Source organism: Megascapheus bottae, chromosome 8 (assembly GCF_031878675.1).
Source record: "Megascapheus bottae isolate mThoBot1 chromosome 8, mThoBot2.hap1, whole genome shotgun sequence".
In the NCBI taxonomy this organism is placed as follows: domain Eukaryota; kingdom Metazoa; phylum Chordata; class Mammalia; order Rodentia; family Geomyidae; genus Megascapheus; species Megascapheus bottae.
This window is the reverse complement of record NC_143516.1, coordinates 19,556,063-19,583,398: the sequence shown is the minus strand read 5'-3', so window position 1 is coordinate 19,583,398 and position 27,336 is coordinate 19,556,063. Positions and strand designations below refer to the sequence as shown.

At 37.8% G+C, this 27,336-nt stretch overlaps 1 protein-coding gene across 1 annotated transcript in view; it reads left to right on the top strand.

The window, feature by feature from the left end:
• The window catches only part of Pex7 (peroxisomal biogenesis factor 7), a 60,338-nt gene that overhangs the window by 20,253 nt on the left and 12,749 nt on the right, over nt 1–27,336 (top strand). The window contains exons 6-9 of the mRNA XM_090338058.1: nt 459–565; nt 2,758–2,871; nt 4,650–4,705; nt 27,131–27,230. Of these exons, the coding sequence (XP_090194184.1) occupies nt 459–565; nt 2,758–2,871; nt 4,650–4,705; nt 27,131–27,230 (377 nt within the window). The remainder of the gene's footprint in view (nt 1–458; nt 566–2,757; nt 2,872–4,649; nt 4,706–27,130; nt 27,231–27,336) is intronic.

The window sequence follows — 27,336 nt, the reverse complement described above, 5'->3', positions numbered from 1 at the left end:
TTGTAATGTCTTTAAGATTTTGAGGCTATTCCCAAAAAGAAAAACATTTTCTCCAGGTGCCATGTATGAAAAGGATCTGTAGTAGAGAGAGGTAGAGGAGCAGCTCTGTGATACATACTTGAGGCCAGAAGCTGAAGCTTAATTGTTAGCGCGTGCGCACGCGCACACACACACACACACACACACACACACACACACACACACACCACCCCCCCCATCCAAGTAAGCAACCAAACAAAACTACTTAAAAATCAAAATTCTTTGTCTCTAGGAGATTCAGATTTTCTTTGAGGAGGAAGCATTGTGTTGTATTGCTTTCTGTTGTCTTTCCCTTTTAGTCGTTTGTATTTTAAAATCATACAAAGATGGGATATCCTAACGGGGGAGTATCTTTGCTCATTGTGGCTCTGTGTGCTGCTGCGGGGATCATAAGTGATCAAGTGTTCCTTGCTTCGCAGGTGATCAGACTCTGCGAATTTGGGACACGAAGACCACAGGAGTCCGAATTGTGATTCCAGCTCATCCGGCAGAAATCTTGAGTTGTGACTGGTGTAAATATAATGAGGTACACATGTGGCTCCATTTTGTGGGGCTGCTATTCTAATGTTGAAATGATCAGTTTTATTTGTCTTTGTTTATGTGGACTCTGGTGAACCATTAAGTAAATGCAGTCCTTTTTGTTTCTAATTAGTGATTGTGACTGACACACATGAATTGAATCTTAAGTGCTCATAAAACAAAAGTAAAAAATACAAATTCTAAAAAGTTCAGCAGTTCTAGTTTGTTTTGGGAAAGTGCTTTATAATTTATGTAATTTTCTCCTTCTGTGTGTGTGTGTGTGTGTGTTCACCCTGCCACTTGTGCTTTAATTTCTTTTTCATTTCACTAGTCTAGACTTTGAACTTCTTGTAACTTGATTTTTAGTGATAGTCTTAATGTTTTTGTCTTCTTTTTTTTTATTTTTTTATTTTTTTTATTTTTGGCCCCTTTCTCTTTCTGGCCCCGCTCGCTCCGGCCCCGCTCGCTCCGGCCCCGCTCGCTCCGGCCCCGCTCGCTCCAGCTTGCTCTTGGCCCCGCTCGCTCCGGCCCGGCCCTGCTCCTGGCTTGCTCTGGCCCTGCTCGCTCCGGCCCGGGTCGCTCCCGCACGCTCCTGGCCCCGCTCCTGGCTTGCTCTGGCCCCGCTCGCTCCGGCCCGGCCAGCTCTCGCTTGCTCCTGGCTCTGCTCGCTCCGGCCCCTTCTCGCTCCGGCCCCTTCTCGCTCCGGCCCCACTCGCTCTGGCCCCGCTTGCTTCCGCCCGGCTCGCTCCAGCTTGCTCTGGCCCCGCTCGCTCCGGCCCGGCCAGCTCTCGTTTGCTCCTGGCTCTGCTCGCTCCGGCCTCGCTGGCTCTGGCTCGGCTCGCTCCCGCTCCGGCCACCACTCGGTTGGGCTCTGTTCACTTCAGCTCAGCTCGCTTCTTTCGCTCTCTGTCGCTTGTTGCAGTCTCGTCTCTGCCACTTTTCCGGTTTGGTTGTGTCTCGTCTCTGCCACTTCCGGCTTGGTTGTGTATGTGGGATACCGAGGAATCGAACCCGGGTCTTTGTGCATGCTAGGCAAGCACTTTAACCGCTAGGCCAAACTCCCGGGCCCTATTTTTGTCTTCTTTTAAAAGCCTAATTTGCATATTTCTTCATGATAGTAATGTCTTCAAAGCTTTAGCCACATGAGCGCATGAATTGAAAACATAATAGGGCTGGGTGCTGGTGGCTCAAGCCTGTGATCCTAGCTACTCAGGAGGCTGAGAGTGGAGGATCGCAATTCAAAGCTAGCCTGGGAACGAAAGTCCATGGGGCCTGAACACTGTCCTGGGGCCTTTTTTCCTCAGGGCTAGTGCTCTACCAAGTGAGCCACACCACCACTTCTGGCTTTTCTATGTATATGGTACTGAGGAATCGAACCCAGGTCTGAAGTGGTACTGAGGCTCAAGTAGTAGAGTGTTAGCCTTGAGCTGAACAGCTCAGGGACAGCACCAGGCCCAGAGTTCAAGCCCCATGACTGATGAGAAAAAAAAAAGAAAATAGAATGGATTTAATATATGAAAATGTACTTAATGTTTCTGTACCAGTGGTTTTTGACTGCAAAAAATTATCGAAATGTATACCTTACTTTTCTATTTTTTTTTCCAGTTCTGGGGCTTGTACTCAGGGTCTGGGCACTATCCTTGAGCTTTCTTAAGGCTAGTGTTCTACCACTTGAGCCATACCACCAATTCTGGTTTTGGTTTTGGTTTTGTTTCTGCGTATGTGTTACCAAATAATTGAACCCAGGGCTTCGTGCATGCTAGGCAAGCACTCTTCCACTAGGCCATGTTCCCAGCTTCCTAATTTTAAGTTAACAAAAGAACTTTATATTGACAGAATCATTTAGATAAAAGGAAAAAATAATACATATTTTGTAATAATTCTTTACATGAACACGTCAGTGCTGATGGCTGGTTTCAGTTTCAACCATCACAAGTGAATTTTCCTTGTAAATATTATGTACTTTATTATGGTCAAAACCTTTTTATAATCATTGACACTTGGATTCAAGGGATCTGACATTAAAGCCCCATGTATCTAGATAATGAGTTGCTGTTCCGGTTAGTATAGAATAGGCTGAGTGGTTCCTCAGCCAGGAGCTATGGCCTCACCTCAGGTTCTAGGTAGCAGAACGTGTACAGTCTGAATATAGTCAATTGTAGCTTTGTCATAGTTAACCCTTCTCTGGATTGCTTTTAGAATTTGCTGGTGACAGGAGCCGTAGATTGCAGTTTGAGAGGCTGGGATTTAAGGAATGTACGACAACCAGTATTTGAACTTCTTGGTCACACCTATGCCATTAGAAGGGTGAAAGTAAGATTTTTTATTTTCTTTTAATATAGAGATGAAAATATAAATGTAATTAATGAAGCATACATAAGAGTTATTTTGGTGTTTATGGGTTGGTTTGTTGAATTTATTGATTTATTTAGGAATGCTGGATTAAGCCCAGGGCCTGGCAGCCCTAGCAAGTGTTATACCACTGAGCTATGCTCCCAGCTGTTGGTGTTGTTTTTAAGATAGAATCTTGTTTTGTGATCTAGGTTAACTTAGAACTCTTTTTTAAAAAATTGTAATGTATAGAGGGGTTACAGTTATATTTGCCAGATAGTAGGTGCATTACTTCTCACATATTGATACCCCTTCTCATGTTTTTGTCCCCATTTCTTTCCTCCCCCCCTTAGCTTAGAAATCTTGATCCTCCTGCATCCTCCTCTCAATACTCTGGTATTTGATTCTTTTTTCTCATTTTTTGTAACTCAGCTAATAGTCATCAAAATTAATAACAAAAGTTTGCTCAAATATTTGAGTGTTTATTGAATGAGTTAGGACAATGTGAACATTCAGTGCATTAAGGTAAATAATTTTTTTCTTATCCTATTATCCCCCCATATGTATTTTTAAAATTATTTCCTAATGGTATCGGTTTACCTTTAGTATTACATTCTTTATACTTTTCTATTCAGTAGGAAAATCTCTACTTTTCTTTCTTTCTTTTCTTTTCTTTTTTTTTCGGTTGTGGGACTTTAATTCTGAGCCTGGGCACTGTCCCTGAGCTCTTCAACTCAAGGCTGTTGCCCTACCCCTTGAGCCACAGTGCCACTTCCGGTTTTCTGGTGGTTCATTAGAGATGAGAGTCTCACAGATTTTCATGCCCCAACTGGCTTTGGACCGCAATCCTCAGATCTCAGCATCCTGAGTAGCTATGATTATAGGCCTAAGCCACCTTGCCTGACTTAAATCTACTTTTTTTGAAGCTGATGTAGAGACGATTAATTCTATCTTTTCTTTGATATAATGGTAACTGAATATTTATAAGTAAATAGGATATAGGAAAATTTCTACTCTATAACAGCAGAGGATGAAGTAACTTGTTTTAAATTAATGTTAATTTCTCAGTTCTTACTTATGTTACTTCTACTATATTACTGTGGAAAATAATTCTCATTTTGGGTTATTCATTAATGGCCAAAAATGTGCCTTATTAATATATTCTATATGATAATCGGACCTGATGCTGTTTTTAAAATTGTAAATCTCTTTTAAATTACTATTTTAAATTTTATTGCCTGTGATGCAAATATATAAGATGTCATACTATAATTGCTTTGCTTATATTTTAAAGATAGTCTTATGTAGAAAAGTTTTATTAGTAGAAGCATAGTTTCTGTGAATATTTCAGAGTGGTCCTGAGACTGAAGTTGGATAACATAGTGAAAATACCTTATGAACTGTAAAGTGTACTTATTTGTAGAGTAGATGATAGTAAATTCTATAAGTATATATTATCACATATTTAAATTTCTCAACATATTTCGGCAGCCAATAAGAATGTGTATTTAATTTTTTCAGAGTACAAACATTTTGGGAATACTTAACTCGAAAATGCTTGAGGGATGATTTTCTCCAGAGAATGTAAGAATAAATATTTTTCCTATGAATGGACATTTAAAAGGCCAAAAGACTTTCAGAACGGCATAATTTCAAGTGACAGATCTGAATAATTTGAATTTATTATATTTTTCATGGAATAAGTAGGAAATAGCATGCTAAAATTACAGCTAACTTTTTATTCTGCTTTATGTTTTTAGTTTTCACCATTTCATGCTTCAGTGCTGGCCTCATGTTCCTATGATTTTACTGTAAGGTATAGTATTTTTTTAAATGCATTTCATTATGAAGTACCAAGTAAAATTTGTATGTTTGCAACTTTTCTGAAACATGATGTATTTATTTTTAGTAATAATGAGTATCTTTCCTGCTGTTCGGTCTTAGTTTCCTTTAAAATATTACCTTTTTAAGCCTATATTCTATTTCTGATTACTTTTTTTTGTAAGGACATTCTAAACATTTGAACTCACCTTGGCCATATTCTAGCAATTACATCTCTCTTTATTTCTCATTTACTTGATGTTCCAGAATCCATGTAGCTTGGTATAAAATGTGTTTCTATTAAAATAAATTATAATAGTGCCTTTAGAAAAATGTCCTGACATGGTTTTCTGGATTGATATAATACAAGAAGTTAGACCAACTTGTAAATACAGGAGTGGAAGCATGGCTTAAATGGTAGAGCAACTGCTTACTAGTAAGCCCAAGGTTCAGAATTCAGACGTGAGCATAACCAAGGAGAAAAAAGAAAGAAGACAGAGGGAGGGAAGGAGGGAGGATTTAACATACACACTAGGAAATATAATCACACTAGGTTGCTCATCATACATCCCTAACTCCAGACTTGAACTGTGGGACTAGATTACTGGCTAAAGGTAGAAGGTTTGAAGATATTAACTTAGTGACAGTTCAGTCCATAAAAATGAGTATGTTGGCCAGAAGTGTGACCTAGTGGTAGAGCGCATGCTCAAAGCCCTGGGTTAGATTCCTCAGTACCACATACGCAGAATAAGCCAGAAGTGGTGCTGTAGCTCAAGTGGCAGAGCACTAACCTTGAGCAAAAGTACTCAAGGACAGTGCACAGGCCCTGAGTTGAAGCCCCATGATTGGCGCACACGCGCCACACACACACACACACACACACACACACACACAGAGAGTATGTTAGAGAATGAGTGTGTAAAGAAAATCAGAACAAAAAGTTAGTTTCTTCAGGAGGAAATGGATGTTGGGAGGAGGAAGGGAGCAGCCCACTAGAAACAGGGATCACCTCCAGAGCAGTGTGCAGAACGAGAGAATAACCAGGATTCTCCAAATAGGCTGAGCAGGATGAAGAGGGATCTCAGAACCCTCTGCCACTCGTTGTCATGTGGTGTTATACATGGAAACAAAAGGGATTTCAAATACATAATCTAGTCCTTGGGTTTCCAAAACTTTTCTAGTGTCTGAAACTAATCACCAGAAGCCCTACTCAATGGATGTTGGATATTTTATCTTTTGGTAATTTCATTTTTATAATCTTTAATGACTTTATTTGGGTCTTTTCTAATATGTAGATTGTATCTATTCATCTAGGTACATCTTGAATTTCTTTTAGTGTTTTATTTGTTACTACAGGGTGATGGTGACTTTCCATACATTCTTTTCAGAGTTGTCACTATCATCTTAACCCTACTGACTATTCTGTATTTTATTCATGTACTTAAATACGGCATTTCTCTTCTAAACACTAAGTTGGGAAATGCTTTACTTTGAAGATACAAACTTGTCTCAGGAACATTTTGTACAACTGCATGTGAGCTGTACTGTTCTAAAACCTTGTAGGTACCAAACCACATGCTGAAAGCATTAGTCTCCACATGTTTCCTTAATGCTGCAGGAGAGTAGAGTTTGGGAGAGGGGTTAGTGCTCCTGCAGAGCAAATGGCCTGTGCCATGTTTTTATGCTTTTACATCATGCTTTCCACAAGCATGTGGAACAATGAAGACTATAATGAAATAATAAGAGCTCTTTAACATTTAATTAGAAAAGATATTTAAATAAGCAATTACCCTACAAAGAGTCCAGGTTTCTTTAGATAGAATGGGGAAATTTGTAGTATCTGTCCTCACAAGCTCACAAGGTGGTTGTAAGAATTATATAAGAGGTCATCTGTTAAAATACTGCGATAATTCTTAATTATTTTTTCCAACTCTTACTGTAAAACATCTCCTCAACTCTATTCTTTTAGCCAGCAAGACCTTATCTCTTTTGATTTGGCATGGGAGGGCTCAAACATAAACCTCATTTGCTGCTCAAGTCTACAAAGTTATAGAAAGCTATCTTCTCCACTTTTTAACTTTTATTTTTTAGTACTAGTGAATGAATTTATTTGTTAGGAAAGTATTCTACCACTTGAGCCAGGCTGGCTTCAAATTTAGATCTTCTAGATCTCAGCCTATAGAGTAACTTCATTAGTACTTCAGTATCTCTTCTTGTGATAGATTTGATTATATGGATTATTTCTTCTTTGTTCTGTTTTGGTAAGTCTAGTTTATCTAGAATTAATTCATTTCTTCTATATGTTTGACTTTATTAGCATATAAGTGGTTTTTTGTTGGTTTCTTTTTTTTTTTTGCCAGTCCTGGGCTTGAGCTTCAGGGTCTAGGCACTATCCTTGGGCTTTCTCTAGGCTAGCACTCTACCACTTGAGTCACAGCACCACTTCCAGCTTTTTTCTGTATATGTGGTACCAAGGCATCAAACCTAGGTCTTCATGCATGTTACATGAGCACTCTATCACTAGGCCATGCGTCCAGCCCCAGAATATGTTTTAAAAGTATTCTTTAATGATCATCTGGATTTCATTGATATTTGTTATGTTCTCCCCATTTATCTCTGATTTTATTAATTTGATTTTTTTCTACTTCATTTGGTCAGTTTGACCAAGGGTTTATCCATTTCATTTATTTTTCCAAAGATCCAACTTTTTATTTCATTGATTGTTTATACAGTTACTTGATATCCTGTGTCAAATACAAGACTTAAATTTGTAATCCAGTGAAGTTTAAGATCAGCCTGGGCACAAAGTTAGTGAGACCTTGTTTCAACAGATAGATTCGGTAGTAGTTCCCACTTGTAATTGCAGCTATATGGGAGACTTAGGTAGAAGGATGCTTATGATGGTAACTGACCAATATTCAATATCCTATCCCAAAAAGTAACAAAACAAAAGGGCTAGGAGTATGGGTCACATGGCAGAACACTTGTCTAGCTAGTACAAAGCCCTTAGTACCTCCCTGTCACAACAGTTTCCTGAAGGACCAAGCAAAAATTGGGCTTTGAACTTGAACCTTGACCTTTTCTGGGCTAGTAATGCAGTGTCCATGAGTCAGTGCCAGACTGCCCAGGGCAAACAGCCCACATTGCAGTGTGCTGTGTTTCTGAGTTACGATGTTGGGTAGATTATATGTCATATGGTAAATGAAATTGTGACTTACAATTTCTCTTTGCAATGGGTTTACCATTGTAAATTGAGGAACATCTGCAAATATTGTTAATGAGGTGGATCGCTTTCTGCCTGGGCTGGCCCTGATCTGTGATCCATTCTGTCTCTGCCTCCTAAGTAGCTAGGATTATAGATATGAACAGGTATGAAATATGCCTGGCATAATTTCAGTTTTCATTGCTTTTTCCATTATATTAAATAGGTCATATCACAAAGAGAAATTTACATGACAATAAAAGTAAAAAGCTGTGGACTTATGAGGCTTCATTATATTGTTTATCTCTTCGACATTGTCAAATAGATACAGGTATAACTTTCCTAAGATGAGAAAGCTGCAACGATGAGTTTAGACTCAAAAGTTATATATTTTTTTTAATTAAAAAATACTTTTTTAGTGCCTTTCCTAGAGCTTGAACTCTTGGCATAGGCACTTTCCCTGAGCTTTTCTGCTCTAGGCTAGTGCTCTGCCATTTGAGTCACCACTCATCTTCTGGAGATAAGAGTCACATGGAGGTAAGAGTCACATGCCTTTGGAGCTGGCTTTGAATTGTGATACTCAGATCTCAGCTAGGATTAGCTAGGATTACAGGTGTGAGCCACCGATGCCTAATATTTTTGTAAGTATTCCAACCTATAAAATACCTTATTCATGGCATTTGATAATAATAAACCAAGCCAGTTACTCTGATAAGCATGTACTTTTTGTTGGCAAGAAAACTATGAAGAGAATTTTAATTTCCATGATAGCATACTGCCCACAAGTATGCATGATGTGAATCTTAGCTTTATCAACACTGGCAGCTCTTAAACTTATAGGCTACTTTTTAGTTAGGGTTGCACACCTGTATACTATTTTTACACTCAAGTGTATTTGCAGAATGTCTCTCTCTCAGCATGATGGTGGCTGTAGATAAGACTAAAATTGAAGGCTTCTAGGACAGTATAGGGAAGCCTAAGCCCAAGTCTGTCCCCCTCTTTGCTATAGTGGGAGATGTGTTGCCACAAACAGGAGTGGAACAGTGGAAAACAACTGAAAGGAGTGATTCAGGGTCAGCATATTCTTGGGAATCACTGATTGCATGGCCAGACTACCTTCTACTAGCCATATAAACTTGGGCATGTTCTTGGAAAATAATGTGGCTCCATTTTGTCACCTGTGAACTAGACACCAGAATACACTCGCTAGAGAATTACTGTGATGATTCAGTAATTCAGAGAATTACTGTGATGATACACAAATGTGACACCTGGAAAGGGCTAGAGATACGGGAACATTTTATGCATTTTACATTTGCTGCTCTTGTCAGCATTAATGGATGGTGGTCAGAATGGGTGGTGACAAAGGACTATCTCTTTGGGCTTCAAAGGTGAAGAAATCATTTCTGCTTTGCAGTTGTAAAATCAGCCTCAATGTGGCCTTTGGTTGTCCTTGGCAGTTCAAGTACAAAGTGGTAGGAAGTTGTCTGGATGCAGCCTTGTCCCTCCATGTCCTTTGTTCTGTGGAGAACTCTGTGAACATTCTCTGGGCTCAACACCTCATGCTGTAGGGTGAGTGTCTAGATCCTTGAGCCAAGAAGGCATCGGGAGGAAAGGAGCCTCCTCCTTTTATAAGCCATGAAAGAAAGTGAGGATATCCAGTGGTTTCATGAGGTAGTATCTGTAAATGTTCTTGGCATCTAATGGATGCTTAAAAAATAATAGATGCTTTAAGTGAGAAGACTAATAGTAATAATAAGTTTCCTATTTTAAACTATAAGTAGCTCAGGGAAAGTTGAGAGATTAATCATTCGTTCCTTATCTAGCATTATATTAAGATAATTATGTTATTCAAGCCACCAAGAAGCTTTGTGAATAGAAATCTTTATTGTGCAGTGCAGCTGAGATAGGGGAAGGGGACCTTGTGAATTTGATGCAGCAAGAACCAGAGCAGTAAGCCAGGCATGGTGGCTCATGCCGGTAATCCTAGCTACTTAGGAGGCTGAGAGCTGAGGATCGAGGTTCAAGGTTCAAAGCCAGCCGGGGCACTAAAGTCCATGAGACTCTTATCTCCAATTAACCACCAGAAAACTGGAAGTGCCTCTGTGAGTAGCCTTGAGCTGAAGAGCTCAGGGACAACACCCAGGCCCAGAGTTCAAGTCCCACGAACAAAACAAAACAAAACGAACCAGAACAGTGCTCAACACGGCACAGAGGAGACAGGGGAACATTCTACTCAAAGATACAGCCAAGCCACCTCATCTGCTTCATTCCAGGCTGTTGAAATAGGTCCTCTGAATCACTCCATATTATATGTAAATATTTGCTAGAAAATTGCTTCTTAGGGAGGCAACATGATGTAATAGAAAAGGGTAAGAGCTTATAGTTTTAGGTTTTTCCATTACCACCTACACTGTACATAATGTGTTGGTTTTCATGTATTACCTTAATTACATTATGTAATCTCCCATGCAGTCAATCTCCTAAGCATTTGTTTCTTCTATCTTAAACTATATGATGACATTTGACTATCACATATGGAAGCTATTCACAAGGTACCTGACTTCCATCAGCACCCAGTAAATTGTACTTGGCTTCTCTCTTTTATTTTCAAATGTATGTATTTCTTAAGCTTAGTGCCATAGAAATATATATTCTGTATTTCTCATCACAGTTGTCAAAGCCCAGCAGAATCACAGAAACACTCCAGGGCATGTTGTCTGCAATTTCTTGTTTAATGATTAAGCAAAATATTGTTTTACATGTGCATATGTAGAGAAAGGAAAATAAAACAAGTATGGTAAAATTTTAACAATTGGAAAACTAAATGAAGAGGAGATTCCTTTTATTTTCTATGACTTGTGTGAATTGGAAGTTTTCAAAATAAAAATACCTGAGGAAAAAGAAAGTATTTGTTCATGCAAAATAAGACACTGAAAATGTTTCTTACCAATGCCTTTTAATAGTACAATAGTCAATATTTAATTTAGAGTAAGATAGTGTTATGATAGTGCAGAAAGCAGAAAAGCAATCTTTGGATTGTAGCTAATTTAGACTTTTAATACAAACAGCAGCTACAGACACATCTCTAATGTTTGTCACCCTCACTCTCAGAATCTGCTTTTGTACCCTCAGTGTCTTAACTTTACTGTGGTGGATAGGATAGTTGATCCTTGAGTTTATTAGCAGGGATTTCCACAGGCAGATACTTCTCTTTCTTGCCCTTCCCAGTAACAAAGGTCAGCCAAAGTAAACAGATAGTATAGCTGAATATGTACTCTGCCTCACAAACCTTTCATTTCAACTTTCCCCAGTCCCCCTAACCCACAGGAAAGGTCAGTCAGAGTAAACAGAGAACGATCTCCTGGCTGAGCATGCACTCCTGCACAGCCTCAGGTGACTGCTTTTTAAGATAGTTGTTTTTAACTCCTCTCCATTTCCCCACCAGACAAGAAACCCTATGGCTAAATGTTGTAGTTCTTCTGATTGCCAACATTTTTCAGGCGCATTGGTTGAGTCCTTAAAACCGTAGAAGGTATGTTTACTGTTGTAAACCTTTCACATATCTTAAATAAAAATGTTTTTGTAACCCTAGCACATTTTTCACTTTGCAGCTCAGGTTTGCCAGACTTTCTCCCTGATATTGAAAACTCTCGATGTTTACATCCCCTTATTTGTTTAGTTCTTATAAGGATGTCTTGTGTTAATAAAGCACATTGTCTGACTACAGCATAGAGCTTGTTGCTTTGCTTTGTCCCTGACACTCAAAGGGTCATGGCTATGCTAAATAAATATTTGCAAATGTAAGTGAAATTTAAGTTAGATGAAGCATTATGTTCTTTCTGCCCACTCTGATTATAAAAGCTTGCAACAATTATATTTTAATATGTTTTTACCTCAGTTATATTTCAAGTAGCCACTAATAAGAATGAATGTAATGCAGCAACTTTATTTAGATAGAATGTGTTTTTTGGAGGAGAGTGCTTGCTGTTGCATTGTGGCTAAATCAGCACTACCTAAATAAAAATTATATGAATCAATGAATTTGGAATAATTATATTGGTATCTTGATGGTTAACTAAAGTTAAAGATAGACTTCTTTTTCACTTTGAAGCTTTCTTAGTATTTCATTCTTTTTTTTATTGTCGGGATAATGTATAGAGGGGTTACAATTACATTCAGTCAGTTAGTATGTGCATTACTTCTCACACATTCATACCCCTTCTGGTGCTTTTGTCCCCATTTCCCTCCCCCACCCCTCCCAATAACCTTGTTTCCCCCGTTCTCTTTCCTATTTCAAATAAACAAATAAACGTATATACAATATACCAGGCAACAAAGTCAGATACCGTAACAATATGAGATTAACCAAAGGGCAACAAAAGAGAAGAAAAATAACATAGTACATTAACAATCACACAAGATAAAGCTCTTGTTTCCATGTCCTAGACATTTTTGTTTTTATAGTACTGTTAATCTTCAGCTTCGTATACTGACACATTAGGATCTATGCATGTAGTTTGTTTGATATGCTACTTTTTGTTTATTTTTCATCAGCCCTGGGGCTTGAACTCAGGGCCTGAGCATTGTCTTTGAGCTTTCTCAAGGCTTGCGCTCCACCTATTGAGTCACAGAACCACTTCCAACTTTTTCTTTTTTTCCCATATATTTTTTATTGTAATTAATAGAAGGGTTACATTATATTCACCAGATAGAGGGTGCATTACTTCACATACATTGATACCCTTTCTCATATCTTGGTCCCCATTTCCTTCCCCCCACCCCCACCCCTCATTTTGTTTTCCCCCTTCTCTATCCAATTTCAAATAACCAAATACACATGTATCCAATATATCAGATAAAAAGGTGAAATACTGTAACAATATGAGATAACCAGGGACAGCAAAAGGGATGAGAGATAACATAGTACATTAAGGACAACAATCATTCATTATATGGCTTTGCTTCTATATCCTAGAGGCCCTTTCATTTAGCATCATACTATATGGCCTTATGTATCTAGGTTTTGTTTTATTGTAAAGCTCTGCTAGGAGAGCCCAAGGTTTCTACTGATTATGACAAATGAGGGAAACCATTGGGCCTATGTTCTTTTGGGTCTGGCTTACTTCATTTAATATGATTTTTTTCTAAGTATTTCCATTTCCTAACAAATGAGGTGATGTCATTCTTTCTGACAGCAGCATAGAATTCCATTGTATATAAATACCACATCTTGTTGATCCACTCATCAACTGAGGGGCATCTGGGTTGGTTCCCTATCTTTGCTATGGTAAATAGTGCTGCAATGAACATTGTTGTGCTAGTACACTTCCAGCTTTTTCTGTGTATGTGGTACCAAGGAATTGATCCCAGGGCTTCATGTATTCTAGGCAAGCACTCTACCATTAGCCTACACTTCTGGCCCTGATATGCTAATTTTTAATATGTGCCAGGAAACTTTTTACCATGTATTGAAGTTAATAAATTTTTGTGTCAGTTATGATATTGGAAATACCTCTTTGTGTATTAAGTATAATGTCAGAAAAATGTTGAGAAAAAAATTTAAAAATCCATAAAATGAAAGAATATATATTAATTAGAAGAAACTTGTAGAAGAAACTTTAGACTTCAAATGCCTGGCTTATTTCATCAGAACATTTTCAGAATTATTGTGCACTAACATTTTTCTTTAAGAATCAAGCCAAACCTGTGTCTAATTCATAACCTAATGCAAGCACATGAATAAGTAGATAAATGTAAAAGGAGAGTGGAATGTTGAACCTTAGCTTAATGCAGTGCAAGTCACTGCTTTGAACTTTGAATTGTGCTGATTAGTTTCCACAGAAAATTTATGGATTTTTGTCTGCTAATTTGCATTATAATTTTTTTAAATTGTGCTCTGTGGGTTCAATAAGGCCACTCAGTAGCTTTGTATATGTTTGTATTTTTCTTAAGTTGATGCTGCTGCTACCTCATTTCCCACAGTAGGAAATCAAAAGGTAATATCTGAAAATGAAAATCAATAAATCCAGTGAGCATGTTATTTAGTGTAAAGTGAGCATATTATTTAGCGTAAAATGGCAGAAGAAACAACGAGAAGAATTTAGAGTGATTCTATCTATGTGAAGGATTGAGGGTTGCTGTCTGTCACAAGCCTCATCTATGCAATTGGAGGTGGTTGTTTTTTTTTTTTTAAGAAAAAGGTAATCCAGCAGAAAACCCCAGTCTTTCCTCATCTTAGTTATTTGCTCACATACACTGAGTCTGTTTACTTAGATCACTCGAGTGCTACCAGCCAGCTGGTCAGAGTTTACTCGGTTCTTTGAGAACTCAGGGATAAATAATAATTCACCCTTGAGATCTGTCCTGAAACCATTTACTCTAGTAAATGGACCTAACTTCACGGACTGAACTCTATAATAGAGAACAGATGATGGCACTTTTTCATGTTTTCACCCTAAATAGTTTCAGCAAAGTTCCTTATCTTGCTTTGTATTTTATATATGGGGTGTGTGTAAAACAACCACTTCTTTAGCTCGTTTCAATACAAAAGGGAAACTTTCTCCAGACCACTTGGTTCCTCTGAGCCCCGAAGCTGAGCGCAGCAGCCCAAGGGAGTACTGAAGCTGTGGACGCTCGCACCTGCTTTATCCTTCCTTCTCTTTCTGCACATCTACTGATTGATTTTCCTTCTTCAAGCTTTCATGTCCAGTTACCAGAAAAGGAACAGACTGAATTATTTTGTCTATGTTATCTGTTTTTCTCTGTCTTCCTGTTTCCTTCCACCCTCCCTGTCTCCATGCCCATCCTCCACTGGAGAGAGTTGTTAAAATAGTTTGGCTGTGAGTGGTGCAGATGTTCCACAACCTGAGGACACCAGTGGGTTTATGTACAGCTGCTTAGCTGCAGAGATCAAGGACTAAGCATTTCATGTGGCATTGCTAATGGATGACCAGAGCACCGACAGAAAGCTGATGTGGGTGTAATGGTTTTTATTGTTTAGGTGTGACATTCTAATGCAGCTTTGTCTAATGTAGCTTTTTTTTTTTTTTTTTTTTTTTTTTGTTTGCCAGTCCTGGGCTTGAGCTCAGGGCCTGAGCCCTGTCCTTGGACTTTCTCAAGGCTAGAGCTCTACCACTTGAGCCTCAGCACCACTTCCCGCTTTTTTCTATGTATGTGGTACCGAGGAATCGAACCCGGGTCTTCATGCATGCTAGGCAAGCACTTTAACCACTAGGCCAAACTCCCAGCCCCTAATGTAGCTTTGACTGACCTTATTTATCTGCACTTGTGTGAAATGCTCTTGTTTTTTGGTACCAGTTGTAGTCCAAATGCACACAGGCTGTCTTTCCTAATGTAATTGATCTGGTACTGAGATGGATATTAATACTACTTCATGAGGAGAATTCTTACAGTTTTGTGTTTGTTTTAATCAAATATTCAAAATTGAACTGCAGAGATTATCTTTTGAGTCTTTAAAAATTAAGATTAAGGGTCCAGGAGTTTGGCCTAGTGGTAGAGTGCTTGCCTAGCATGCACAAAAACTGGGGTTCAAGTCCTCAGTACTACATACATAGAAAAAGTGGTGCTGTGGCTCAAGTGGCATAGTGCTAGCTTTGAGAAAGCCCAAGGACAGTGCTCAGACCCTGAGTTCAAGCCCCAGGACTGGCAAAAAAATTAAATTAAAAAAATTAAAAATTACTGGTACAAAACACCAGTAAACTTAATAAACAAGCCCTATAAGAGGTTTTTTTTTCCCCTTTGTCTTCTAGCTCTTTTTCAGATGTGGCATTCTTTTAAAAAAAAAGTCATTCTGTATCCTTGTGTATTGCAGCCATAAATATTCCCACAGCAAGCCTTCATCCGCCTAATGGCCTTCTTTAATTTGTCAGAGTACTCTAAGCTATACGCTGAATGGTTCCTGGGCTTAATGTTTATTGTAATGAAGAGGAGCCTGGCCTTCTAAAATATTGGTCTGACTAAAGTTTTAATTGAAGTAGTATAATTAATTCACTTCAGTATTGAAGCAAATTGTGGAATTTTATCATGTTTAACCATGAATTTTGGTAAATCATGAACTATGGTATCATTTCCAAATATTTGTAATTAATTGCTATGAATATTACTTTTGAAAATTAACATAAGCCATATAATGAATGATTGTTGTTCTTAAGGTACTATGTTATCTCTCATCTCTTTTGCTGTCCCTTGGTTATCTCATATTGTTACAGTATCTCACTTTGTTACCTGATATATCGGATATATTTGTATTTGGTTATTTGAAATTGGATAGGGAACGGGGGAAAAGAAGATGAGGGGTGGAGGTGGGGGGGAGGGAAATGGGGACCAAGACATGTGAAAGGGTATCAATGTATGTGAATTAATGCACCACCTATCTGGCAAATATCATGTAACCCTTCTATTAATTACAATAAAAATATATGAAAAAAAAGAAAATTATCCAGTGAGGTTTCAGAAATAATCATATATCCAGTCTTCATTACTAGTTATTCCTTTTTTGTTTTAAATTTCATTTTTAATTTTCAAAACAAACAAAAAACCCCTAACATCACTCCAATCTTATCTTGCAAATAAATAGTCTGAACATGAGCAGTCAATAAATACTTTTGAGTGAATAAATAAAAACAAGTTTTAACTTCACAGAATTATTTTGCTAATCTACAATTTGTTTTAAAACAAATTAACACATAGTAAGCTTATGATTTCATATGTTTGAGGTCGCAAATTTTTGTGTCACTCAACTAATGAGCCCTTTGCTAACCACACAGAGGGTGTGGTACATAAGCTAGCAACAGATACCTAAGTAGATGAAAGTAAATGCATATAAAAATACCAGAAGAGGAAAGGAATTCCTACACTCATTGCCTTGGGAGTTCACCTTTATTCTGGCTCAGAATGTTAATAGCCTAACTAATGAAATCCTGGCATGCACTTTGTCGTAGGGAATTTTCTGTCATTTGAAGAGCTGGGGAAAGTTTACTTGACACTGACACTTTAAACTGTTAGCCTGTTACTCAGAATTGTCCTAATAATCTCAGATACTGCCTACTCATATTTTGAATTGCCTGACATAATCCAGGCCTAGAGAAGAAGGATCAGAATGTCCTGGAAGAAAAAGTCCTGGACAGGATGTCAGTGGAATATGGGTATTGGGGTTGCTGCTTGTTAGCTATCTAACAGTAGGCTGCATAATTTCTTCATCTTTGAAATGAGACTGTGTCTACTGTATATACTTGAAAAGGTTTTATGATGATCAAAAGCACTTTTATAACATAATGTGAAAGTGGAAAACTGTGAAGTGCTAAATTTGTAATTCTTGCTGAAGGTAGATGGAGTAAAGTGGGAAACTCAGTGCTGGATCATTCTATTACTGTGAAGTAGGAGTTAACTGATGAGGTTCTGTCACTTATTCTAATATAGGAGAGAGAAGCCTTTTACAACTAGTTACCTCGAGTAAATTATATTAAAGAATAATGTTAACCTTTTCTGTGAAAGAGATTCCCTAGACTTTGTGCCTAAACTACTTTAACAATGTTACCTTTCTTGTTTCTAAACTATCTCCTCTCCCCTTCCCCCACCAAGTCTTTGCTACAGTGGTTAATAGTAATGCCTAGGACACTGGTACCCAGAGTACTGTCCTGGGTCTAGCACTGGGAACTTGTTTCTTATACAAATCCTTATGCAAGTCTGGACCTTCAGAGTTTTTTCATGATGTTTTTCTTAGCATACATTATTTGTATAGGAAAGATTTCACTGTGGCATTTCCATAGATGCACTGAACACATCCTAATAAAACTCATCCCTCTATCAGTCTCCCTTATGCCTTCCCAGTTTCTTAAAACAATTTCAACAGGTTTTACTATTCTATTTTGATAAATGTAAATAAGCTCTTTCACCGTATTGAAACCTCATTCACTGTTTCCATTACCGTTTCTCTTCCTGCTGATACCCAGGCCCCTCAACAGAGCCTGTTTATTTTCTCCTCACTCATCTGAAGTGTGTATTAATTAATAGGTTATCTAATCCTTTGGTTTGTATGCCTTTTCCTTCTATACTCATGATTCATAGGTTGGGTCTTTTGATAATGATAGTTGTTTGTTTGGTTTCTTTTGCCAGTCCTGGGGCTTGAACTCAGGGCCTGAGCACTGTCCTTGGGCTTTCTCAAAGCTAGTGGTCTGCCACTTGAGCCATAGCACCACTCCCAGCTTTTTCTGTGTATGTGGTACGGAGGAATTGAACCAAGGTCTTCATGCATGCTAGGCAAGCACTCTACCACTACTGCTGGCCTCAGTTATTTGTTGTTTTTAATTTAAATTTTATTGTAAAGATGATATATAGAGAAGTTTAACAGTTACGTAAGTCAGGTAATGAGTACATTTCTTTTTTAACATTGTCACCCCTCCCTCATTTTCTCACAGTTTTTCCCTCCCCCATTAGATAGTTCATGTCTAACATAGTGTCTAGTGAGTATCATTGTTGAATTGGTTCATGCTTTGTTCTACCATTTCTGTGCTTCCACTTCCAGGCATGGTGGCTCACGCCTATAATCCTAGCACTCAGGAGGCTGAGATCTGAGGATCAGGGTTCAAAGCCAGCCCGGGCACAAAAGGACCTGAGACTCTTATTTCCAATTAACCCCTAGAAAATGGGAAGTGGGGCTTGACTCAAGGGTAGGGTGGTACCCTTGAGCTGAAGAGCTCAGGGACAGTGCCCAGGCCGAGTTCAAGCCCTATGACCCACAAAAAAAAAAAAAAAAAAAAAAAAAAAAGATAATGGGAGTGTGGCCTGTGGCCTAGTGGTAGAGTGCTTGCCTAGCATGCATGAAGCCTTGGGTTCCATTCTGTGGTATCACATACTCACTAAAAGCCGAAAGTGGTGATGTGCCTCAAGTGGTAGAGTGCTGCCTAGGCCCTCAGTTTAAGCCCCAGGACTAGACAAAAGAAAAGAAATAAAAAAAACAAAAGGGATAAACTCAAGAAAAAGAAATTTAAAAATAGCTGAAAACAGTAAAATAAAAAAATCTCGTTTCCCTTTCTTGGAGTTCATTTCGAGAAGCATCATTTTATACCATCAAATGCACATAGCTGTTGCACCACTGTGATCCTCTTCTAAGAATGACTTTCTATGGTTTCACTGTGTGAATGCTTAGAGTGCTATTTAATTAATCATGTACAACTATAATTATTTGTATTTTACTATAATGTTTTGATAGTTTCACTTATGTTTTTTTTTTCAGTGCTATTAACTGAATAATTACTCTACTTTGTCTACAAACTTGATACCCTATTTTCAATTTGTTTTATTAGGCTTTTGACTTGAGTTTTTTATTTGGGCTGTTGAGCTCTTCAAAAGTTTTAAGGTTTGTCTTTTTTTTCTTCAACTTTTTTTTTTTTTCGCAGTCCTGGGCTTGGACTTTCTCACTGTCCTTGGACTTTCTCAAGGCTAGAGCTCTACCACTTGAGCCTCAGCACCACTGCTGGCTTTTTTCTATGTATGTGGTACTGAGGAATCAAACACAGGTCTTTGTGCATGCTAGGCAAAGCACTCTACCACTAGGCCAAACTCAGCCCCTTTCTTCAAGATTTTTATCTTTATTGACCACCCTTTTTTCTTATCCTCCATTTTTATTTCACTCAGACTACTAGTCTTAATTCTCTTTGAGCTCATTTATTTATTTATCTTACTTAAATTCATTCAGCTGCTTATACAGCAGGTCCTTAAGTCTTTTATTGTGGAGTTGACAGTTTTTGAGTAAGACATGTTGCCTTGTTTATTCATGAATTTGGTGGGTTAGTGGTGGTTATTTTTTTTTTTCTTATGCATCTGGGGCCTAGATTTGGGTGGAGATTTTAACCTTTGTGTTCTTTTAGCTGGTGATTTCTCACATGTTGAGACTGTCTGGGTTGTGGGTATTTTCCTGTTACTTGATTCTGGTGGTCAGTCTCAGTTGTCAAATAATCAGTCTTCTAGGTACTGGGTGTAGAGTTCCACTCCACTCAGATAAGGAAGCTTATCTACAAGTTAGTATAGTTGATCAGTCAGTCTTGTGTTTGTGGGAATCCCCAATGAAAATTGGGCACCAGTACTCCAATACCTTTGAATGCGTCTAGAAGCAAAGATATATCTTCCTATTCTATGAAGACCTTTATAAACCAAGGTATAAGGAGAAATACAATGGAGATTACACTAATGAAGGATTTGGTAATGTAGGAAGAAAGGGGTGGGAGCTAAGCTTGATAGAAGAGGTTAATGAGAAAGTGAAGTGAGGAAAGTAGGATGACCTCATTAAGATTGTGTTGGGGTGAGAGTCAGAAGGGGAAATTAAGAAAATGGATTTGCCAAACAACACAAAAATAAAACAAAGCAACTCACCAAATACACACAGATAAAAAAAAATCAAGACCAAAAAAATGAAATGAGGTAATGGGCAAGGATTAGGAATGGGAGCCAGCATGGAAAAATATATGAGGAGAGAGCAGTTCTACTTGTAGATAGAAGAATAGCTTAAATGGAGAATGGTTATAGAAACAAGAAGAAAATATGATTTACATTGGAATACTGAAAGGGAGTTGGGGGGATTTGATATGATCATTTCAGAGGAAAGGGGAAGAGTAGAATTAAGAAATAAATGTGAGAGAGGGTACAAAATTTTCTGCTTCAGATATACAAAAATATAAGTAATTTTTTTAAAAAAGGGATTGTAACAAAGACAATAAGATGTATATAAAACAAAATGAGTTCTCTTATTCTTTTGAATATGTATATGCATATATACCTGCGCATGTATGTATGTGTATACATAACCTGTATATGTATATACATGTATATGTACATACATAGATGAGCACATGGAGATATCTGCCTCACAGTGGAGCTCACATGCTCGAGGTACGCCTGCACAGGCTCTGTCATCATGGAGAGCCATGGGGTACTGAACAAAGCTTCAGGCTCCAAGCTTTCCTTGCTCTTCTGGCCTCAAGCAAAGGGTTTTGTTTTTGTTTTTGTTTTGTTTTCCTCTCCTGGACATGGGGCAGCTAACTGCCAAATACATCTTCTAAGTCCCATCTGTCTCTAACCTCACTCATGGGTACTGCCAAACCTCAATTTACTGCCAGGCACCTGGAGCAACTGCCTTTGGCCTCTCTCTGCCTCTAGTGGTGCCTCTGGCTGCTGCTTTGTGAGCTGCTGCAGTAACCACTCCCTCCACTCCTTGCACCCAATGCCTTTGCTGTGTGACTCAGGAGAGCAACTCCTGCCTCTGGGGTCCCAAACTACTGCCTCTGGCATCTAAGCTGGCAGGGTAGCTTCCTGCAGTTTAAATTTCTCTATGGGACTGTGTTGGACACTCTTCCCTTTCCTAAACGCTCTCCAGTAGTTTTCTTTTTTTAATTGTGTTATGTTAATTATACTGTTGGGGAAATTATTTCATGATGCATTTACACACATTGACATTGAATTCCAACCGTTCTCACTCTGTTTCTCCTTTCTCCTCTCCCCAGTGTAATTTTGATAGCCTAAACCCCTTTCTTGTAACTGACACCCAAATTGTAAGGGAGGATTTCTTGTGATCCTTGAGCCGCAGTTGTTCATTTTCCCCATGTTTCCTCTGTTATTTCTAAAGTCAGTGTATTCCACTGGGATTAGAATGGGATGGGATTAGATGGGATAAATGAGTAATTAAAAACATTTTGGGTGGGCTGGGAGTTTAGCTAGTGGTAGAGTGCTTGCCTAGCATGCATGAAGACCCGGGTTCGATCCTCGGTACCACATACATAGAAAAAAGCCAGAAATGGTGCTGAGGCTCAAGTGGTAGAGCTCTAAACTTGAGAAGAAGAACCCAAGGACAGTGCTCAGGCCCTGAGTCCAAGCCCAGGACTGGCAAACAAACAAACAAACAAAAAACAACATTTTGGGGGAGCTGAGAGTTGGCCTAGTGGTAGAGTGCTTGCCTAGAATGCACGAAGACCCCAGTTCGATTCCTTGGTACTGAATACATAGAAAAAAAGACAGAGTGGTGCTGAGGCTCAAATGTCCTTGAGAAAGTCCAAGGACAGTGCTCAGGCCCTTAGTTCAAGCCCAGGACTTGCAAAAAAAAAAAAAAAAAGAAAAAGAAAAAAACTCACTGCTCTAGAGACTGGACCCAAGCAATGCAAATGGAAGTCATTATGATGACAAAATTTACTTAAAATAATAAAAACATAGCCTAGAGTTAATGCATGTGTAGGGCATTGGAAAATGGCCAAAACATTTCCATTTTTTTTGTAGTTAGCAGAGTCTCAAAGAATTAATGTCTAACTTGTAAGTTGATGAAAAAAGGAAAAAGGAAGAGCTTTTAAAAATATTTTAAACTTTTTGCTGAATTTATCCAATGTCTAAATATCAAAAGTGAAATCTGAAATTCCATCTTAGTGAACTAGAAAGTAATTTCAGCTTAAATTTTGAAAAAAATTTTCAAACTGGTACATACTATTCAGACATTTACAATCATTTTAATATTAATACAGTTCTGCATCATTGCTTTGTTCAAGAATTGTGGTATCAGAAAGGAACAAGTTTCTCAGTTAAGACCTTGTATTATGTTCTCCAATTTAAATGAAAAATGTTCTTACAGTTCTGTCATACTTTGTAATCACTGTAGGCCAGTAGAGTATATTACTTCCCATCAGACAGTAAATAGTCAGTGATTTCATCAGTAAAGAGACAGAAAGGCACCAAGAAGTATATATGCTGGACCCAAACAGACATTTCACTGTAAAATATTGTGCCTTCTTTGCTCATTTAATGACATGTAGACTGACTTCTCCCAATGAAAAGAGAGCATTTTACTTGTGGGACAGGCTCATGAGGGGCCTTGTAGATATATAAGTAGATAGATGTAGATACCCCTATATCTATGTGTATCTATATATAGATATATTTATATCATATCTATATATAGATATGATATAAATATATCTATATATAGATATAACAATAGATATATCTATACAGATATATACATATAGATACATCTATAGTTATTGATATATAATGGTATATATTATTATATATCCCCTAATTATATGTATTAAATTATACTGAATATATTATTCAATATATTCAGTTATATTATATTGGATATATTACCTAATATATTCAATTAAGAAACTTAAGAGTATAGGAGAAGGTTGTAAGGAGACATGGAGGCCACTACCTCCCTGCCAAGTAAGAAAACCCAGAGAAACACATATCCAACATGTCACCTTACAACACTCTCTTTCCTGGTGGAACGTTCATGGGTAGGACATATATATATATATATATATATATATGTCAGAGATTAGGGTTTGCCTAAAGAGGATTTAGCCTACCCATTCTACTGAAATAAAACCAAATCCAAAATAAAGTCAGAGTACTCAACATTGGATTACACCAAACTGACCATCTCATAGAATGCTTCTACTGTTCTTTCGGGTAATGTCGTTGATGGTTGACATTGACGTTGATGGTGATATTGAGGTTTTTTCATTCCATATGAGTAGGGTTTCCTGTCTAGAAATTCCCAGGGAGCATGTCCTTGTATAGGAGCACATGCCTATGGACTTTGAGTTTGGGGCCTATTGTGTTTTCCTTTATTCTTTGTCTGTAGAAAAGCTTAATATCAGTGGTCTTCCCCTATCAAATATGTATGATCTCATGACATGTATTTCTATTTAACAATATCATTGAAGGTTCCAACTTACTTTCTTCTCCTTAATGTTCTTTTAACTCATTTTTGCCATGTTGGATATTTTCAAAACCATCATGAATTTTTGGAATGTAGCGGATCTATGCAAAATCATTTGATTATTATTTTGAATAATGCAAATCAGAGACTAACCAGATTTTAGAAATTAAATTATATAAGTACATGTTTGTTTTGTTTACATAAGTGTAATCTGAATCCAGAAAATTTTATCTTGGCACCATTTGCTGTCTAGGAACAAATGGACAAAAGCAATGGATACCAACTACCATTAGGGTTTCCTAGAAGACCTGTGGCTTGTTACTTCCTTTGTTTGGAAAGGTTCCCTTTCAGAAGTAAAACACTCCACCTAAATATTCTCTGTGTCTCAGTAGTGTGGTAAAGGAGCTATTTATTCAGTGTTTCTATGACATCCACACAGTGTATTATCCATAGCAACAGTCCTTTTCAAAACTTAATAGGGCTAACTCTGTGTTTATTAGGGAAATAATACCTGCAGGTTAAACAAACTGTGACTGTTGGTTCAATGTGTTTGTTCTTTTCCAAAAGGATCTGCCCAACCTTCTGTGTATTTCTTGTTGTACATCATTCAAAAAGCTGAATTAGGGTTTGACGCCAGAATTCTGAATATGCCTTTTTAAAGTATGCTTAGAGTCAAAAAGGATGATGAGCAGATAAAGCTTTAGAAAGCTAAAATACTATTTTGTCTATTGACAATAGAGCCAAATTATCTGAACAGTAGAAATCAGTGCTATATTATGTAAATATTACCACTCACAGTCTATAAAAGAGGTAGAATACATAATATTGGCCCGTGAAAACATGCTTCTGTCTTCCTTGACTCTGGGAATTACTTTGATGGGCAAAAGGCTGTTTTTCAAAAAAAAAATACAGTCTCAGAATTATAGACATTTTCACAGGAGAACAGATTTATGTTAAAGAATTTGAATTGCTGTTGATATGTAAATTGAACCTAAGATCTTTTCATGTTACTTTCTGAGAAATGAAGTAGAATTTAAAACCACAAAGTATTAAGAGTTCATCGAATCCATTATTCGTGTTTTATCAGCATGAATACATCCAGTACTGCCACGGAAGTGTCTCATGTCCCATGGCCATACAAACTATAGAACTAAGAAGGCGTTCCAATAACAACACAATCCTCTTTTACAAGGGTATATTAACTGGTAATTCTATTGATTTGGGATCTAGCAGAATGGAATTTATGTTTTTCCCTATAAGATATTTTCTCTTTTTTATATAGAGTTATTAGTCCTTCATGTATTATATATTTATTCATTGTAACATTATTTATTCCTTTATTTACAATTATCCATTATGTATCCTCTATCAGAGTCTCCACTGCTTTAAAAGAAAAAAAACATAGGCATAAGAAGATTAAGTAATATGCTCAGGTCCCAACATGTATTGAGTTGTGGAGCTAGGATTTTCATGCAAGGCAGACCAGCCACATAGTTCACAGTTTTAACTTCTAAACAGTGATGGATACACCTAGGTTTGAGGGTTCTGCAGTTTATAACAATACTTGAAGAAAAATTAAACATTACTGATATAAAACTGCAAGGCTCCCTCTCAGGGTCATGTTAAAATAAACTTCAGTTAATTCACAGTTAACATACTCTGTCCTTACCCTGGGTACCATTTTCATTGACCTAGGGGTGTTTTCCCTTCTAGTTATGAGCTAGGCAAGCACTCAACTACTTTTCTACACTCTCAGGTTGAGTTAACATTTTTGAAGAAAAAAATATTAAGATAATCTGCTCTTCTGTATCAGAAACTTTTCCCTGCGTGGATGGCCAGTAATTGAAGTTCACTGTCAAAACAGTTAACATTTGAAACTTCATATCATAATTCTAAATAGCTTGCTCCTAGAAGGAAGTAAATAACTTTATGAAGTGTTTTTGTAGAGCACAGACTTGAATAAGAAGAAGCCTTTGAGAATGGTTTGGGGCTTTAAAAAAATTCTAAATCTAAAAAAGAAGTAGTGTAGGAAAGCAGTGAGATCATGGATCTTGGCAACCATCTACCTGGATCCTGGAGTCTTAGACCCAAAGGTTTGCAAAAAATTTGACCTCTGTAACCACATGTGTCATAATCATTTTGCCAAGAAAATTTTTTCTCTTTAAAATCAGTAATAAGCTCTTTATTTATTTATTTATTTTAATGCTTTATTCATAGTGGTAAAAACAACTTAAATTCCTATCGCTTGGTAAATGGACTAAAGAAAATATATCTTATTCATTCATTAGAATGAATATCTTATTCATTCATTAGAAAGGAAATGTACTCAATTGCCTAACTTAGGTAACTGTAATCCTCTGTTTTTAGCATTTCCAAATAAAATTAATAAAAATTTAATTAAAAATTTTTTTTGCCAGTCCTGGGGCTTGAACTCAGGGCCTGAGCACTGTTCTTGGGCTTTCCTCAAGGCTAGAGCTCTACTACTTGAGTCATAGCACCACATCTAGCTTTTTTTTATTGTTGTTGTTGGTCATTGCAGTTACATTCCTGAGGTAGTAGATGCATTACTTCTCACACACTGATACCCTTTCTCATGTTTTTGTCCCCATTTCCCTCCCCCCACCTCCTCCCAATCATCTTGTTTTCCCCTCTTCCCTTTCCTATTTCAAATAAACAAATAATTGCACATACAATATACCAGGTAACAAAGTCAGATACAGTAACAATAAAAGGGCAAAAAAAAGAGAAGAGAAATAACATAGTACATTGGGGCCGGGAGTTTGGCCAAGTGGTAGAGTGATTGCCTAGCATGCACAAAGGCCTGGGTTTGATTCCTCAGTACCATGTACATAGAAAAATGCCAGAAGTGCTGCTGTGGCTCAAGTGGTAGAGCTCTAGCCTTGAGAAAGCCCAAGGACAGTGCTCAGGCCCTGAGGCCCAGGCCCAGGCCTGGCAAAATAAATGAATAACTAAACTTGTTGAGGTCAGCAAATGCTATCAGGGGAAACCCACTGCCATTCACTGTGGACCTTGTTAAAAACAAAAAAACCAAAAAAACACATAGTACATTAATAATAGCAATCCCACAAGATTAAGTTCTTTATGAGTTGGTAGAGTCTATTTTGGTAAAATCTGTCTATTTCTTAGTATAAATTTGAAGAGATAGTTTTAGCCATTAAGTTGTTGTTGTTGTTCTTCTTCTTCTTTGTGTTGTTGTTATTATTATTATTATTATTATTATTATTATTTGGATCGCGGGGCTTGAACTTGACCTGGGGGTTGTCCCTGAGCTCTTCAGCTCAAGGCTACCACCCTACCCTTGAGCCAAGCCCCACTTCCCATTTTCTAGGGGTTAATTGGAAATAAGAGTCTCAGGTCCTTTTGTGCCTGGGTTGGCTTTGAACCTTGATCCTCAGATCTCATCCTCCTGAGTAGCTAGGATTACAGATGTGAGCCACCACTCCCAGCTCTTCTTATTTTTGTCTTCACAGGTTCTGGAACTTTTCAAAGCCTGACCCTCTCCTTGAAATTGTGGAGCATCACACGGAGTTTACTTGTGGTTTGGATTTAAGTCTTCAGAGTCCTACTCAGGTAATGGAATCAGCATACTACCGGTACAGCCCACACCTAATCTGTGTCAGGGAGGGATTAATGTTATAGTGGAGATGAGGGCAATCAGAAATTAACCTGAACTCCT